The sequence below is a fragment of the Camarhynchus parvulus genome, chromosome 5 (genome assembly GCF_901933205.1).
Source record: "Camarhynchus parvulus chromosome 5, STF_HiC, whole genome shotgun sequence".
Lineage (NCBI taxonomy): Eukaryota > Metazoa > Chordata > Aves > Passeriformes > Thraupidae > Camarhynchus > Camarhynchus parvulus.
This window is the reverse complement of record NC_044575.1, coordinates 6,711,786-6,730,388: the sequence shown is the minus strand read 5'-3', so window position 1 is coordinate 6,730,388 and position 18,603 is coordinate 6,711,786. Positions and strand designations below refer to the sequence as shown.

General features: G+C 42.1%; 1 protein-coding gene across 1 annotated transcript; it reads right to left on the bottom strand.

Moving 5' to 3' along the window:
• Window positions 1–3,611: 3,611 nt before the first annotated feature.
• On the bottom strand, window positions 3,612–18,586 carry NADSYN1 (NAD synthetase 1). The gene is made up of 21 exons (XM_030949370.1): window positions 18,482–18,586; window positions 18,309–18,369; window positions 17,726–17,842; window positions 16,763–16,816; window positions 16,315–16,404; window positions 15,407–15,458; window positions 14,608–14,696; window positions 13,655–13,772; window positions 13,026–13,157; window positions 12,417–12,491; window positions 12,134–12,258; window positions 11,876–11,924; window positions 11,196–11,298; window positions 10,362–10,530; window positions 9,865–10,000; window positions 8,712–8,818; window positions 7,814–7,945; window positions 7,579–7,648; window positions 6,768–6,896; window positions 6,118–6,294; window positions 3,612–4,002 (listed from the first exon to the last, which is right to left on the bottom strand). Exons 1-21 carry the CDS (start codon window positions 18,564–18,566, stop codon window positions 3,949–3,951), a joined length of 2,124 nt encoding a protein of 707 aa, XP_030805230.1. The 5' UTR covers window positions 18,567–18,586; the 3' UTR covers window positions 3,612–3,948.
• Window positions 18,587–18,603: the final 17 nt, after the last annotated feature.

The window sequence follows — 18,603 nt, the reverse complement described above, 5'->3', positions numbered from 1 at the left end:
ATTAAGGGCAGGGAGAGGTCACTCACTGAATACCATCATAGGCAAAACAGAATCTACATAGCAAAATTATTTAAATTTATTACCAATCATAACGAAACAGGATAATGAGAAATAAAGCTAATCCTAAAGACAACCCAGCCCTCCCTCCTTCCTGGGCTTAAACTTATTCCTGATTTTCTACCCCTGTCCCTCACTGGTGTAGTGAGGCGGAGTATGGGGTTATGGTCAGTTCTCATTGCTTCTGCCACTGCTTCCTCCTCAGGGCAATGAGTCCTTCCCCTCCTTCAGCCTGGGGGTTTCCCTCCCACAGACAACAGTCCTCCACAAACTCTTCCAACACGAGTCCTTCCCACGGGCTGCAGTTCTTCAGGAACAGCCTGTTGTGCATTTCCTGCAGCGCCACAAGTCCTGCCAGGACCCTGCTCCAGCATGGGCTTCCCACAGGTTCACGACCTCCTTAGGGCATCCCCCTGCTCTGGTGTGGGCTCCCTCCCTGGGCTGCAGGTGGATCTGTGCATCCCTGTGCCCTCCCTGGGCTGCAGGTGGATCTGTGCATCCCTGTGCCCTCCCTCCATGGGCTGCAGGTGGATCTGTGCATCCCTGTGCCCTCCATGGGCTGCAGGTGGATCTGTGCATCCCTGTGCCCTCCCTCCATGGGCTGCAGGTAGATCTGTGCATCCCTGTGCCCTCCCTCCATGGGCTGCAGGTGGATCTGTGCATCCCTGTGCCCTCCGTCCATGGGCTGCAGGTAGATCTGTGCATCCCTGTGCCCTCCCTGGGCTGCAGGTGGATCTGTGCATCCCTGTGCCCTCTCTCCATGGGCTGCAGGTGGATCTGTGCATCCCTGTGCCCTCCGTCCATGGGCTGCAGGTGGATCTGTGCATCCCTGTGCCCTCCCTCCCGCGCAGTGATCTGTGCATTCCCTGGGCTGCAGGTGGATCTGTGCATCCCTGTGCCCTCCCTCCATGGGCTGCAGGTGGATCTGTGCATCCCTGTGCCCTCTCTCCATGGGCTGCAGGTGGATCTGTGCATCCCTGTGCCCCTCTCCATGGGCTGCAGGTGGATCTGTGCATCCCTGTGCCCTCCCTCCATGGGCTGCAGGTGGATCTGTGCATCCCTGTGCCCTCTATCCATGGGCTGCAGGTGGATCTGTGCATCCCTGTGCCCTCCCTCCATGGGCTGCAGGTGGATCTGTGCATCCCTGTGCCCCTCCCTGGGCTGCTGACCCTGGGCTGCAGGTGGATCTGTGCATCCCTGTGCCCTCCATCCATGGGCTGCAGGTGGATCTGTGCATCCCTGTGCCTCCCTCCATGGGCTGCAGGTGGATCTGTGCATCCCTGTGCCTCCCTCCATGGGCTGCAGGTGGATCTGTGCATCCCTGTGCCCTCCCCCATGGGCTGCAGGTGGATCTGTGCATCCCTGTGCCCCTCCATGGGCTGCAGGTGGATCTGTGCATCCCTGTGCCCTCCCTCCATGGGCTGCAGGTGGATCTGTGCATCCCTGTGCCCTCCCTCCATGGGCTGCAGGTGGATCTGTGCATCCCTGTGCCGGTGCTCCTCTCCCTCCATGGGCTGCAGGTGGATCTGTGCATCCCTGTGCCCTCCATGGGCTGCAGGTGGATCTGTGCATCCCTGTGCCCTCCATCCATGGGCTGCAGGTGGATCTGTGCATCCCTGTGCCCTCTCTCCATGGGCTGCAGGTGGATCTGTGCATCCCTGTGCCCCTTCCATGGGCTGCAGGTGGATCTGTGCATCCCTGTGCCCTCTATCCATGGGCTGCAGGTGGATCTGTGCATCCCTGTGCCCTCCATGGGCTGCAGGTGGATCTGTGCATCCCTGTGCATCCCTGTGCCCTCTCTCCATGGGCTGCAGGTGGATCTGTACATCTGCCTCCTGTGCAGACCCTCCATGGGCTGCAGGTGGATCTGTGCATCCTTTTGGGGGGAAGGGGGCTGTGCCCTCTCTCCATGGGCTGCAGGTGGATCTGTGCATCCCTGTGCCCTCTATCCATGGGCTGCAGGTGGATCTGTGCATCCCTGTGCCCTCTATCCATGGGCTGCAGGTGGATCTGTGCATCCCTGTGCCCTCTCTCCATGGGCTGCAGGTGGATCTGTGCATCCCTGTGCCCTCCATGGGCTGCAGGTGGATCTGTGCATCACTGTGCCCTCTATCCATGGGCTGCAGGGGAATCTCAGCTCCAGCCCCTCCTTCTGCCCTGACCTAGGTGTCTGCAGAGCTGTTCCCCTCACATCTTCTCACCCTGCTCTTCTCTGGCTGCAATTACTTCTGCACAATACCTTTTCTTCCTTCTTAAATTCTGTTATCAGAGGCATTACTCCCATCACTGGTTGCCTTGGCCTTGGTCCATCCTGGAGCCAGCTGGGATTGACTCTGCCTCTGCTGCAGGAGGCTTCCAGGAGCTTCTTAAAGAAGCCACTTCTGTAACTCCCCCTGCCACTAAAACCTGGCCACACAAACCAAATACAGTTAGTCTCCAGTAAAAAGTGAACATCATCAGTGACGTTAGAATTATTTCCCATTCTCAGTAGGCAACAATGCACTGATAACATTGGAGCTAAGTGTTGATGACTAGAGGCAGCAGTGAAAATTTCTGGATAGTAAAAGGCAAATAGGAGTGACCTGGTACAATCTGTAGTCAGCATTAGCAGGTAAGAAATAAAATGCACTTTGTACATGTGCTGTAAATGCAATTGCTAAAAAAGAAAGGTGTTGGAAATAGATTGGGTAACAACACTAACACTAACTGTAACAACACAGGAGACATATGTAAATATTGTGGTTTTGTGCTATTATTTTTTATTTGAATGAAAGCAAATGTCTTCTCTTTTCTCTTCTCTGATTGTCCAGAAAGAGAAACCAGTGACTTCCGGAGGAAACAAAGAAATAAGAAGTTTTCAAATACACAACAATTTTTTTAACTTCTCTTCAGAATTCATCCACCCCCTCTAGCTGGAATTGGAAGTGCCCAACTAACTCTGAAGGAAGGCAAATCACAGCTGGGATTTTCCATTCTTCCTGCAGCATCTTTAACTCCAAGTGAATCAACCCCTGAGTTGTGGAGAATGTGCCCTTTTTAGCAGACATTTTCTACTAGCACAATGTAAGACTATTTTAACAGAAGTCTCACTGGGCCTGAGCTCTCCTGTTGCTGCAGTTAAGAATATTGTTTGCCCAGAACTGCAGAAATGCATTTCTTGTTTTCCCTATTAGAAGTGCACCTTTCAAATCAAAGTTTAAAAAAGAAATGGGAACAGCTAACCATTAAATGAAAAGGCAGAAAAGGGCCTCAGACAAAGGAACAAGCCCATCCTTTTTTTATTGCTCCACAGCACCGAACAAATTTAAAAGATCAGTTTGAAGACATGAAGTTAAAAATTAAGTTTTTGCAAACTGGAGGTGGGATGTGGGTAACACTGTAATTGAGCTCAGAGGACACTGGTTTTATACTTCATTCTGCAATATTCAAATGAAACAAAAAGTTAAACTCTAAATTCGACCCCACTAACATGAAGATTACCCATCTGCTTCAAGAAAGACATGCCTCCAACACCTTGCTGAGTTTGACTTTGTGGCCACTCAAAACACTGGGCCAGTCTACAAAGCCAGTGGCAGGTAAATAAAAAACCATGTACAATAAGAACTGAGTCAATTAGCATGACAAAATTACAAGTTTATTGCAAAGTAACGTGAGTTTTTAAATTAAAGACAATTAACTCAAGAAGTTGAAGGAGATCCTTAATAAATGATCCCTTAGCCAACCTACAGTTTAAGTATATTGGGAGAAAAAAGGGAGTAAATTAAAAAAATTGATTACAACAGTCAGCTCAAGAACTGTTAAGCAGGTTATCCCTGCTCATTATCACAATATAATCCAGTTTTGAACATTCTGTTTGGCAAATTAATGACCACAGTTAAACAAGACAGGAAGTCAGTCCACATCTTCAGCTACAGAAATTCCTTCCTTTTTTTCTAGCTTGGATACCTGCAAGTAAAAAAGAAGCCAATTCAGTATCAAAAAGAAGCTGCTTCTTCCATCAGCATCTCCTACTGGTTGTAAAAGAGACACACAAAGATCAGGTTTTTATGAAGTGGATAAATCTTTTGGTTTGACCAAATGCAGCTAATCTTGTGGGGTAACACTGGAAAAAGCAGAGGATGGCCGGCAGATATCTCATCCTTGCAGGCAGATTTGCCAGCTTTCTTCTGAGCTGCATCACAGTTCCTTCAAATTATGGCAGCTATTAAAATCCCAGTGAATATTTTGGCACCTGGAAGTGCATCATTTATGCTCTGACCACAAATCCTTTAGTTCAGACACAGCTCCAAGGCAGAAGCTACAGAGTTCCTAGGGTTGTTCTAAACCCCCTCAGCCAGGTAGAGCTGAATGACACGAAGATTCCAAGAGCAAATCTGGTAATTCCCAGCAAATGATCTTAAATTGTGATCTTAAATTCCTTTTACCCCTGTTCCTTCTACAGCAAATGCAAAGGGAATTTTGCACCAAAAAAGAGTGGATAACTAAAATGGCTTGACTACATCCAAAGCAGAAAAGTACTTTCTACAAATCCAACAGATTTCTCTATCATTAGCACTCCAAATTGTTTCCATTCACAAATGAGCTTGAGCTGTAACACAACTCTCCTACAGGAAAACCTGGCATTACCTAACTAAAGGTGGGTTTTATGTCAAGTTTATGCCATATTTTTACAGTCCTGTTACTATGCCAGAAAAATTTTAAGTGCAGATTGAGTCCCAGGAGCAGAATCATCAGTGGCACACTGTCCTGGAGAGTGATTCTCTTCAGAATTACAATTGTGCTGAACACCTGCAGTAAGAAGAAACTCTTCCTGTATTCCTTTTCTCGAATAGAGCAGATTTGACTCAAACCACCGCAAATTATCATTTTCCAATCTTGCAAAGAGCTGCAGGAGCTATCAGTTCAGGTTACTTTTATCTACACAATAAAATCTTCCCTAAACTTGCCTCCTGGTTTCCAGGAATAAGTTGCAATGACCACTACCCTTGCAGAGCACAACTGCTATTACATACAAATCTAGTTAGAGAATGTAACAATATCTGCATCATTAAAAGATCTTAATCACATTTACTGTAAGCATAAAATAATGACATTTTGGTCCAGACCCTACAAAAACATTTTCCCTGACTCCCACTGAGACCAAAATAACTTTTGTCCTGGACTTCAGTGGAAAAAAGTCCAACATGATGTAAAAAATCTCCGCACTATACTACTTTACAATTAAATACTGCACATGGTAGCTTTTATCCCAGGTTTCAAGGTAGTAAAATACTATTACAACATGTCTGGCATTTCACAGATGAAGGAATTAGTATTTTATTACATGTATAAACATATTCTTAAAAGCAACTGGGGCGTAAAATTTCTGGCAGAAAAACTTCAAGGTGCTAAAATTCTTCACCCCAGCATTTGTGTCATAAAAGAGGCATTAAAAATAAGTTTGAAGGGGTGGATAAAAACTATAAAAAGTAAAGCACGGTTTCAATAATCGCCTGGGCCCCTCCCCATCTCAGTGCTCAAACTGAGCATGGTACCATTGCTGCTGCTGTGTTTGATCAAACATGAATTTGTGAGTCAGCTAACTTGAGATTCAAAAAAGGAATTGCTGCAGAAGCAGCTGGGAGAAGCACTCACAGTGAATTGCTGCCTCTTACACTGGCTCTCCCCACACTGACGTGGGTCAAGTCTTAATTCTGCAATTAAGCAGATCTCTTCAGACAGGTCCTGAACAGAAACCAAAACACAAAAGCTTGTTTCTCTCATTAGCATAGGACTTCATGAGTCTGGGTACACCTATTACTTTCAGTCCTCAGTACACGTATTCTTTTTTTTTTCTTGTTCTTGTTTTCATAGCAGTATGGCTAAAAAGAACCTAAACAGCCTACAATGAAATCAGGGGACTTAACCTCACAGTTATGTGAAAAGAACAATCACAGTTATTTCTGTAATAACTGCTACCCTACGTGTTATTTGTCTTTTACTGGAAATTCACTGGAACTGGGCTTGACCCACTTTGAATAATTTAAATACAAAATCATTCCAGAAGCAGAAGGCATTTACCTGTTTGTCTATACACCTGAACTGCCAGGACCACGAGGTGTTGTAGAGGAAAGGCCTCAGGTCGAAGCGGTTGTCATCTGGACTGTAGTTTTCAGCGTGGTAGGAAGGAGTGAGGGTGGTCATTTTGTGCCTGTTGACTGAATACATCCTGAAGAAATGCTTAACCTTGGATGCCACCTGGTGTACAAAGAATATAGCTTTTAACCAGATGAAGTTTCTTAGTATTTTCATTTAAAAACTGAGAGGAGCACAGTGTTTTCGGAGACTGTTTTCTATTTTCACACGGTCTAGATATTCTTTCAAGGCAAGAGCCATTTTTTGTCTCAGAACACATAACCAAAGGCTTCAAGAGTAGCTGGTCATCTGTATTTTAGAGAACAATTTTCCCCAAGGTATAATTCTGAAGTAATTGTTTTCAAATTACTCAATTAACAATTGTTTTAGCAATTTGAAGCACAAGACAACAAGCTCCATTTAAGAGATGCAGGCCAGCTTTTCCAGCATATTCTGCTGCACCTGTAGAATAATCTCTGAACACAAAATAATGAAACTATTACTTTCAGTTAAAAGGAACCTGACCTTTCTCCAAACATGCTCTATTTTGGCAAAAGCATTAAACTATTTGATTTTTTTTCTCTTTGGTATATTACCTCTCTTGGAGTAAAAATTTCCTTCCATATATTAATCAGCTTACAGAACATACTGTATGGTCCAGCCTTTCCAATTTTCCTTAATTTCCCATAGATTGAGAGCTCTGCATATGTCATCCCCATATCTGCCTGAAAACACAAAGTCAAAGAAAATCTTAAGTATGCAAATTTTAATGAATACTTTCATGGAGCAATTAAAATAACCCAGTTAAATCAGAGAAACACCAAAATTATATTGTCAATGTCAAAAAGACATACTATGAGCAGAAATAAAAAAAAGCACTGGAATTTCTCTGAATTGGGAGATTGGAGGCCACAAAGGTAGTTTTATCAGATTTTGCTCTTCTTTCCAAAGGGACAGCAAAGAGAAGAATGTGGGGAGAAGAGTGCTTTGCCACCAGTCATTTTCATAGCAGTAAAGCCCTGACTTTCTTTTGATGTTAAAAAAAAACCAAAAAACAACTTAAAACAAACTGGATTTTACAACACCCATCCTTCTAAGTGTCCAAAAATCTAAAATAATTCAAAAATGTTAATTTGCTATTTTGGAAATTATTGTCAACACAGATAGGGTTCTAAGTGTCCAAAAATCTAAAATAATTCAAAAAATGTTAATTTGCTGTTTTGGAAACTATAGTCAACACAGACAGGGCAGGTGTGGGGAACTAATGCCCTGTTGGCAGCTTTAAGACTGGTTATAACACACCTGTCAGTAAGCATGGTTACATACAGGAGTCAACAAGAGCTATGGGACAAACCCCAGATTTTGGGGTAAGGCTTAAAGGATTTTAAAGGCACTGCCCGTTATTACCTCATCAGTTTGAGCCACTTGTCCATCCACCAGGGGCTCCAACTCTGCAGTGGGTGGAGCTGACATTATACTGCAAGGGAGAAGGAAAAGGAGAAACATGGATTCCATGCAGCCTTATGACTTTTTATGAGATTTTTGGTTTGTTAAAACAGCGCTTCATCCCAAAAATGAAGCACCTGGCTCAGGCAGTTCCTCCAGTGGAATGAACAAACACAGTCACTGAATCATTGCTCACCTCCTAAGGGCTGTGAGCTGGAAGTTTTCAATGCAGTACTGAATGAAGCTCTTCAAATCAGTCTTGCTGATGCCACCAATGGGGTTGATATCAGCACTAGAGCAGTCGTACTTGGTCAAGTAACCACGGAGACTGAGCAAAACAGGAAATTTTATACAGCAACAGTTAATAATAATGTAACTGCAGCAAAATATATAACCCTTGACACTACGGAGAATTTATATGTAGCATAAAGAAAGGGAGAAACAAACTGCAGATTAGTAACATATTTACACCTGAAGGGCAACATGTTTAACTGCAGCAGGGCAATCCTAAAGCCCTGAAATTCCCAGAAGATGATACTTTAAACAATCATAACGCACTGCAAAACTATCCATGCTGAGGCAATATGTTCAAAGCAATTAAAATACTGTGCTGACTAATTAAAACAATCTCAAATCTCAAAACACCCACACAACCAGCACACAGTACTCTCACAGCTTTAGAGGTTACCACTCCCACAATCTTACAGGGATTGCTTTAATCTTCAGATACTAGCTCTACTAACAGTACTCCAGATTTTAAGGTCTGCTTTTTGAGCTCAAAGTTCACATCTTCATTCCTAATAGAGTAATTGAAAATTCAACAAATTGGGAAGTTAGCCTAGCGAATGCACAGGTAAGCTCTACTGAAAACAGCATTTTATGGGAAAGCTATAGCAATACTTTGGCTAAACCTCTGAAAAAATATACAATTTCCCATTCAAGCTGATTTAACTATTTTTATTAATTTCACTGTTACCAGTGCATTCTTAGGTTGTTATGTCTTCTGAGTAATAATCTACAGAAGTATTTGGTAGAGTTGCAGGAAATGACAGTGACCTGCTCCACGAGGGTTTGGATTCCCAATTTTCACCAACCTTTCATCCACATTGGCTGATCCCAGCACCAGCAGTCCCCCTGGCATCCTGCGAGCCCACAGTGCCAGCTGAGCAAACAGGTAGGCAAGGACCATTCTTATTCTAGCCTGCAGAGAAAAATGAAAAGGAAAGCAAAGTTTACATAGCAGAGTGATTTCTCCCCAGTCACTTTAATTAATCAATTGTCTAAACAAGCTCATGAAGAACAAAATTTGGGCAGGGTAAGCATTGTCACTATAGGACACAAAAGAACACAAGCGCACACTGTTGCTCTCAAGGTGAAGAAAAAAGGGAAGATTATCTTCTGACTTTAACATTTATAGTTTTCTAAAAGTGACAGTGGATTGGAGGGTGCCAGTGTCACCCCTCCAATGACACTGGACAAACCAACAGTCTGTCAAATTTCTCTTCTTTTATAAAAGAATGCAGAACAATGAGTTATTTACAGAAAATGTGTGAGAAAGTTCGTTACAAGAATGTAAATATCAGAAAGCTTACAAAATCTTAAAAAAATCAGGGCGACAAAGCGTGACTGCAAGAAGGATAGTCTTATGGAGAAATTGCTGAACACAGTCAGGAAATCCAGGTTCAGTACCTGCTACTGCCACAGACTGAGGAAGTTTCTCCTGGCCAACTGCAAATTGGGGAGTAGTTGCCATTTGCTACCTCTGATAGCACTAACAAGGATCCATGATGGATGAAGCATGCAGATAAACCATATCCTTTTATAGAGTAAATAAATCTCTCTAGTCTAATAGACAACATTTCTAAAAAGTTTACATTGCTTTTGTCCCCATTTTGAAACTCAGCTTTTTTTCTAAGGATGGCAGCAATGCCAAACCAACCTAGGATCCAGCTCCAGCAGAAATTGTTGAAAATGTTAAGCAAATATCCACACTTCTCTGTGACTTAAACCTCCCCTGTTGTCAAAAAGCTGACAAAGAATTCAATGTTTGCTTCCAGAGCAAACAGCTGGATTTCTCCAGTAACAGAGAAAGATCAAGTCCTCAAATTAACAAAAACTATCAAACAGGATAACCAACATTCGGAACTAAAGCAGAGTTGTTGGTTAGTTTGGAAAATGAAAAAAAAATCAATGCAAAGCCCACAGAACCAAAAGAGTGTGACGTGATTCAGCCTAGAGGACACACACCTGCACATTCTGGAGTGCCAGGCTCTCTCTGCTGCTCCCTCCATAGACAGAAAACTGGGGAGTTCGACCTGACACCACACTGAAGATCCCCACAACAACTTTCACAGCCGCATCGATGTTCAGGTTGATGTGGTAGCTGAGAAGAATTCAAGCACAAGTGACTCAGCCAGCACGATCTGACTAGAAAAAAAATAGAAAAAAACCCACCAAAAATCCACCCATCAAATGAGGTTTTAAGGTGCTAAAATCTCAGATCTGGTAGGAAGAAACTTAGGAAAGAATAACACTTTTCAGAGTCTGTTTCCAAAATTGCATGTCCTTTGCCAAATGCTTCTAAGTTGGCATCACTTTAACACTTTAGTAATAACATCTGTAGCATTCTTACTTAACCCACCTCCTATTCCTCTCTTATTTTTTCCCCTTTTCGAGTTTGAAGGCTTTAGATGTAAGTCTTTGCCAGAACATTATGTTTTTTCCCACCACTTCTGAGCTTGTACCTGCCTATTTGCTCAGCCAGCAGCTTGGCCCTGTTGCAGGTATCCTGGGAGGAGTTCTCACTAGCCATGTAGCACGTGGTGAGGACACGCTTGCAGAACTCCCGAGGATCCTCAGGGATGTAGGTCTCATCATTCACAATCCTGCGTGCATCAGCCAGCACATCTGCATCTGAGGACAGAGCAGAAGAAACAGAACAGGAGTGGAAATTATTGTGCTCCTCCCTTTGCAAATATCTTGTACATCCCTTGTATTCCAATTAAGTTTTACAGTGCCCATGACAAATAAGACTACTACATCTAACTCCCCAAAAAAATTTCATCTATCAAATAAAAGAATTGCTGATTTTGTTTCTGATTTTGAGCACAGAAATGTTAAATCTTTTAGATCTACTGAAGAATTTTCATAGAAAACACGATCCACTATGTACAAAGACTTAACTAAAAGCATGAAGTGTGCTTAAAGCCAGAACTTAAAGAACTTAAACCATTCCTAACCATGCTTTGTAGTGCTGCTTTTAATAGAAGGGGAAAATTCTCAGAATAAACTGAAGACTACATCAGCCAACATTTGAACAATAGTCTAGACAGAAACTAGTCTGAGTTCCACATCCAATTCTTAAACCCAAACCAGAAACTATTATGCCAATTCATAGAATCTGAATTTGGACGCACATTTTTACTGGAATTTCTGAAGAAATACAAAGGACTGCATTAGAACAACAAAAAAAGGGTCTGCCACCATTAATAAGCTCTTGCAGCTACTGCACCCAGCTAATATTAACTTATCCATAACCATTAGTAAATAGAGCTGGCCAGACACACAGATCTACTTACTGCCATTCTTGACTGCCAGGCAAACCTGGTGGCACATGGAATACACTATGCAAGCTGTAGCAGAGCTGTCAATTCCACCACTCAGAGGGAGGAGAAATCCTGCCTTGAAAACAGAGCAAGGAAGAGGTTCCACATAACAAAATAAGGAAAAAAATATGTATTGTACCACTCAGAAACACACTCCTGTAGAAGAATGACAGGCATTTTAAAGACTTCATATTGTTCAAGGCTTATGTATTACTGAGGAAAAACAGAACAAACCACCCAGAGCAAATCCTTTGAAACTCTCATCAACTGGGTAATCAAACAAACAGTCAGTGTAAAACCCTTTGCCTAGAAAAAATTCCAGTTGTCTTTACCCTCTAGTAAGACAGAAATGCTAATAAAAAGGATAATATTTTTCATATATACTTTACTATTACACTGAATGACAACTTCATGTCACTCTGCAGCACTCAAGAAAGCACAATTCCTAAGGGAAGGGTGCACAGAGCATACTGAAGTCACACTTGGAATACAATTTTTAAGTCTGACTGAGCTACCAGTGAAATACTCAAACTTTGCACCTTGGACTAACATCAGTTTAGGTTACCAGCAGCACATGAAAACAATTTGGATTGTGCCTGTGGCACAAAAGAAGCGGTGTATGCCAAGGGAAAAACAAACCCAGTTGTTCTTACCTGTTTGCTGCGCCTTAAATAGTCCCAGAGCCAACATGCAGGTCCAAGGCTGAAATTACAGAACATGATTGTTCTAAGAAGGTTAGGGAATAACACCTAAGCAAGTCAGCATATTTACTGTGGTCTTCCAATGAGAGATTTCCTTTACTTAAATCTGAACAACATTTTATGTTTATCTCTTTCTTTGAGCTTTGTTGTTTTGTTTTTTTTTTTTTAAACCAAAATAATTCTCAAGCAACAGATTCAGCATTTAATTACCTGATCTCCTCCTCAGGACTGTGGTGTCTCCACTGGATTGGCATACAAGTAGGAACAGCTAAATCATCAGGACACGACAGAGCAAAGTTCACTTTTACCCTGGGATAAGGATTCACTTTACTTGCCTAAGCAATAGTACAGAAGAATTCAGAAGACACCAATTTTAACATAGTTTAAAAAAAACAGCTCTCTAAGATACTGTGAAAATCAAGACATGCAAATACATCTTGCATCCAATAACCATTCAAACTTGGCACAGTTTGCAAACACAAAGAGTTCTCACCGCCAGGTTACGAGATGAAATCTCTGCTCTGTAACTTCGAACATCCTCCAGGTCCAGAGTGGCAACCAGCACCTCCTGTGGAAAGGCTTTCAACATTAGATCACTCTACACAAACTGATAAACAATGCTTAGCAAAAGAAATGCCATCAAGAAATGCCACAGCATCAGCTGTGGCAAAGGAAAAGGCAAGAAACGTTACTGGGGAAAGAGATGGAGCTCACACATAATGTGAGGAAAGCTAGATGACAAATCTACTATTTTCTGAAATCAAAGTGAAACCTTGTGTCCACAGAACTGGGTAATAATTAGAACATTGCAGTCTTTGCCCTTTCTTCCTTTAAATAAGGGAATCTCATTTAAGAAGGTCTCTTCTGCTCATGGTGATTGCATACAAAAATGTTTTCATGAAGTTCTTCCACTGTGCCAGTTCTTCCTTCATCACAAAAGCAGGAGAGCTACTGTAGGTAATCTGACTAGGAAAACACTCAGATCTAGTTGAATAGCATAATTAAAATACACCCTTCTTGCTCTAGAGATGTGGACCTAGATCTGGAATGTTTGGAAGTGTTGAGCATAAGTGTCCCAGCAGCAATGGGGTGAATACATTACCACATCATCCAGGGAGAACTGGGATCCTTGTGCAACTGTTTCTCCATTCATGGAAATCATTGCACAGCCATCATAATACAGACGATCACCATCACAGCCTTTCTGGTTTGCTAAAATATATATTCCACCATTCTGGCAGGGAAACAAACATGCAGGGAAGAGAAAAAAAAAAAAAACTGTTCAGAATGTAGCACCTGACAGGATGTTGAAAATCAAAATGTTGTTTCTCTGCTCCTGCCCTTCTTACAAATTTCCTCTCCCTTTACATTGTGAATGATTTATGGCTGGGATTCTCTCTTGACAGGAGTCTCTTAGTAGCAAGAGTCGTTCCCTTAACCCAAACAGAGAGAGCTGCACTTCTAAATTGAAATTCTGAGTTCAAACTGAGGTTGGGAAAAGCAGGAAGATGATGACAGAAGCTGTGTTTGGATATCAGAGGGGAGAGCAGATACTGTTAAATATAAGCGAAGCTTGTTAAATTACAATGACAAAGCAGCTTTTTCACAGTGTGTAATGTACACTCATTGCTTTATTTTTGTCCCCATCACTGTTAGATAGGATTACAGACCAATAAGTGTCTTCTCATCATTTTTCAAACACACAGAACTTTCCAATAGAAAAGCACACACCTTGGCTGTGGCAGAATTCACCAGATCCACCCGGGTGTGAGCCTTCCGCAGCACGTGGTGACTCCCAGAAGAGTTGGTGAAAATTTCCACTCCATCAAGTCCCATCTCAATGTGAGGGCTGTCAAAGCAAGAGGCACAAAAATAAAACTGTGAAAACTGCAAATGCCATTAAAAATCACTGACAAACAGAAACATTTATGTCACTGTCAGTTTTCTGCATGTCTTAGCTCAAACAAGGATAGGGCTTTCAAAAATATCTGTTTTCTTGCATCCAATGTCCAGCTCTTCTATCAAAGACCAACAGTGGCTGCACAGGTCAGGAGGGCTTTTGCTCACTCTGTTCTAAATAAAATGCCTTCTACTCTATAGAAGGCCAGATCTCAAATAAAGAGAGAATAACATAATCTTGGTCTGAAAGGGCAACATGGATATACACTGCAAAGTCAGTTGTCCCATTTTCCTTGTCCCTTAGTAAATCCAAAAACAGAATTACAAGCAGAAGATTTTTACTGCTTTTTTTCTTTTTCCAATGTCGTAAGAAAGAAATACTAAAAAACAAAAATCACATATTCAACACACCACATCTTCTGCAGTTACAAGGAAATCAATGTAACTGGGAGATTTGGAAAAGTATCAGGAATCTGAGCACAAGAGTTACCTGTCATTTATTTCCTCAGGTCACTCTTTTCATTCTGTTGTTTTTGGTATTTCTCCCCTACCTTCTTGTCTCGAGTTGATTTAGTTTAACAACCAACATTCCTTTGCCATCCTGCACCTAGCCTAATGAGGTCTCTCCCATGATGTATTGATTGCTCCTAATTATATTTTATCTTACTGGCACTTTCTGAAAGATAAATTACACAGAAGAATAATAAGCAGACCTCTACAAACATTTGTTTCAGGCAGCTCCAGGCTATGTTTTAGATTACTTTTTATTTCCTCTTCTCCTTTACCTGTTTGGTGCCCAGAGTTCTTCACATATTTCTGTCCCTAGGCAGGTATCTTTGGTTGCTAGCACTGCATCCCCAAAAGGAACAGTTTCCTGAGGAAAAACAAGAACATTCTTACACACATGCAGTAGAACAAGCTGTTCAATTCAAAAACTTGAACTACAAATCTTAAGAAAATATAAAAATTGAATGCTTATTTATGTGAAATTAGTGACACAATATCAATCGCATTATACCTTCTTTCGTTTTATACCAAGTCAGATTAAAAAAAATTAAAAAAAACAACTCTGAAATGCAAATTTCTGGACTGATTGAAATTTCATGTTTTTATTTCAGTAGTATTCAGATGCAGTGCTTTGCTTAAGGACAGGTATTAAACAATCTACAAAACAGAGACCGTCTGTTGCTAGGAATCACACTCATGCTTTAGTGGGAACTAACATAAATTTTAGATCCTTCTGAGCAAATAAGGTTTAAATTATTTTTAATTTTTTTTTTAACTTAAAAACACATAATTCTAGTCTCAAGTACAGGTAAACAGTACCAAAATTGTGCAAAATATGGCAATCAAGGTTCTGGTATCAAGGTATGTACAAACAAGTGAGTCAGATTTAAAATTTACTTGCTTTGCTGCCACATACTAACATAAATAATATTAAATTATGCTTTCATTTAATGCAACTTAGAACCACCACTGAAACATATGAATCTACAACATGACTGGCAGCAGAATTTTGGAGACTACAGTTTCTAATTGCTCAATCTGGAAGATGCTAAATTAAAAAAGAAAAAAACAGCTTACCTGCCCAGTCACTTCCTGAATTATCCTGGGCAGAAAATATTCCTCCACATGCCTAAATCAAGTTAAGAGATTGTGAATACATTGTTACATAAATCACAGCATAAAAACTGGTTCTCATCTCACCTTCTAACACTGGTTAAAGAAACCCTATTGAAGTTGTACAGGGCTGTGTGTGTCTAAAAAACAAAAAAAAAACCCTTCATATTTTCTGTGGAATTAATCAGAAATGCTAATATTTTAAGATAGCAACACCTGTGCTTCAGAAAGGCAAGGTAAGGAATGCCCCATCCTGGCTAGAAAGCAGACCCAACAAAGAACACACCGTGCAAATCAAATTCCAGCTGGAAGCTTCTCTTTTTGCAGGGTTACTACACGAGCAGCACAGAACCAGCTGGGGCTCAGAGGAGGGATCAGAAGTGCTTTGCTGAGACCCTGGAGCTGGAAACATTCCCTGACTACTGGAGGAGTGCACAGCATCAGAGATGAGTGCCAGGCATGTTCTGCAGCATCATAAGGTAGGCCAGCTTTCATTCACTGCAGAAGTTCTGACAGACCTCATCTATTTCAGTGTTTGCCAGCTCAGTACTGGGATGCAGCACTCAGGAGACAAACATAGCCCCTCCAGTTCTGAGCTGGCTCTTCTGAGAAAGCACACACCAGGAAAATGACACTTTACACTGGCTGTAGGATCAAGCAGCCCCACTTTTTTCCTCCAGCTCAGCACCTCAGAGTTTGACTGCTCAATAAGCTTCCTAACCAAGCTGCAACCACGTAGCTTGGCTGACTCTGTCCTGCTGCTCTCCCTGTAGCAGCCAGCGAGGATTTGCTGTAGACACTTTAACCCTGCTGCTGCGGCTGCTAACAGCAAGCTGTGTTTTTTAACACAATTCCTAGAGTTGCCAGAATACCTTGCTTTGCTCCATGGGGTGAACCATCTAAGTTCCCTGTAGTTTCCTGTATTTGCCAGTGATATTTTTGGTCTGATCAGAAGAATCTTTCTTAAATAAAACAAAACAGAAAAACTGGGTTAACACATGATGTACAGCCAAACAAGCCTATATATGAACACTGATTAAGAACAAATTCTTTTTTTCTTTTATAATGTAACATTTTTAAAGTTTCTTGCAGACTCAAGGGGTTTTTCTGAACTTTTCCAGAAAGCAGTGGGAATTCAGTTTCCACAAATCAGAAAAGAAAAAATAGATCATGAGAAACCTTAGTTGTCTCTCTCATAATTTAGCAAATAGGAAGATAAATCCATCGCTCTAAGTAGCACTCAAGAATCTTGCTTGAAGGCCAAACTGGTGTCTGAAAAGAAAATGTGTAACCTCATAAAACACATCAAGAACTACTTACTTATTTAAAAAGATCACTCGACAATTGTAGCGAACATTTCTGTGCAGAACAGGCCTGTGAAAATAAGAACTAAAATCAGCAATGACTACACTCACTAAATGAAATTATAAAAAGCTACAGAATCTACTTTACTGCAAAAACTATTCAGAAGACCTCACTAGAGGGAATCAAGCAAAACAATACGTGAAATTTTAGCTTCTAATTTTTTAGTTAAAGTAGCAGTTTGAAAAAATCTGAGTTACTGTCTGTGCTGTCAATCTCAGATATTTCAACTATACCTGAGCCTGAGGAACATGAGCACACCAGAAAATTCCCCATGGCTGTGCCAGGTTATTTAATCAAATGTGATCACCTGTGACACTGCCAACCCAGTTCAAAATCAAACTAGCTTTACACAATTATACCACTACTAACACGCTAATTTTACAGATATAATTTATCCCCCTTCTGTGTCAGCACAAGGCTTACAATGGCTTCAGTGAGTTTCACATACACTTACGTAAAGATGTCTGTCAGTGAAAGCAGCCCCCACATTCCCACAAGACAGTCAATTTATAAAGCCCTTTGACACAAAGTCATAAACCTGACACAAAGTCTGACCTGTGGCAACAAGTAACAAATGTGAAGGTTTCCAATATACAACTGCAATTATCCTAAATATAGGATAATTGCAGTGATATATTGGAAACTTTCACATTTGTTACTGATTGTTATATATTGGAAACCTTCTCTCTTGAAGGGATCAGCCACCAGCCATCTTTAGAAAGATTATCTTTTAGAAAGTGTCTGCATGTTGCAATAATCCTGGTCATGGTAGTTAAAAGGGGAAAAGCAGCGCAGTTCCGAAGATATGTTTGACATTTGGTGCAGAGCCCTCACTATCCAGAGCATGGAACAAGCAGCATTCCCTAAGGACTTATCCCTTTATCACAGGGTTACAAAAAAAAACCAAAATAAACTTACATTCCCACATCACAGATAATATCTTGGGTAGCTGGAGACTCCAAGAGCTTTCCCAGAACTTCAAACGAATGCAAGAGTGTGTCTGACTCATAAAAGTGATCTGAGCAGCCATAACCACTGTGTATAGAAACAAGGAGAAACCAAAAATTCAGCCAGACCACCACCAGAGCCAAAGAACCAAAACTACTTCAGACAGGGAGCATTTCACCCACATAGGTAATTTATATAGAAAATGAAGAAGCAGCGCTGTCAACACCATCCCTATTTACAGCATTTAAAACTCTGCAGCGTTCTGTATCACCCCATGATATTCCTTCCAGGACAGCAGGCAGAAATCAAAGCACTACAGCTCCCCTGCAGGAAAACTCACTGAAACTGGTTAAAATTATCGCTTCCAGTGAGGTTTCCAAGACAAGAGACCCAATCCTGCGCTCTCAACTGCACTGCTTTTCCTTGCCCCGATGGTCGCACGCTCCAAGCACGGCTCTGGGCACTGCAGCACCGCGGGGCCAATGCTCTTCCCGACTGTTCTTGCACAGTTCAGTGGAATCGCACCAAAGCAGAGCCAGCAAAGCGCCCTTACCAGATTTCGAGCTCTGGCCCAAGCCGGTACCGGGCTCCTTTGCTCTTGGCAATGTCGATACCTGGAAAAGTGTTGGGAGCGCAGTGCGTGAAACGGGCACGGGCTGCACTGCGCCGCCCGCGGCGGGAGGGAGGGAGGGAGGGAGGGTCGGGAGCAGCCATCTCGGCACTCACTTCTGAAAATCCTCTCCAGGTTGCCCTCAAAGTCCAGAGCCCACTGGTTCAGGGCGCAGGTGGCCACGGTCACTGCCCGGCCCATGGCGCCCCCGCCGCCTTCCCCGCTACTTCCGGGGCGG

Coding starts and splice junctions, on each gene's coding strand:
- NADSYN1 (XM_030949370.1), bottom strand. CDS start 18,566: ATGGGCCGGGCAGTGACCGTGGCCACCTGCGCCCTGAACCAGTGGGCT. Junction 13,773..14,607: donor GAACTCTGGGCACCAAACAG/GTAAAGGAGAAG, acceptor TTGCTTTGACAG/CCCTCACATTGAGATGGGAC. Junction 8,819..9,864: donor TGGCACTCCAGAATGTGCAG/GTGTGTGTCCTC, acceptor TTTTCTCTGCAG/GCTAGAATAAGAATGGTCCT.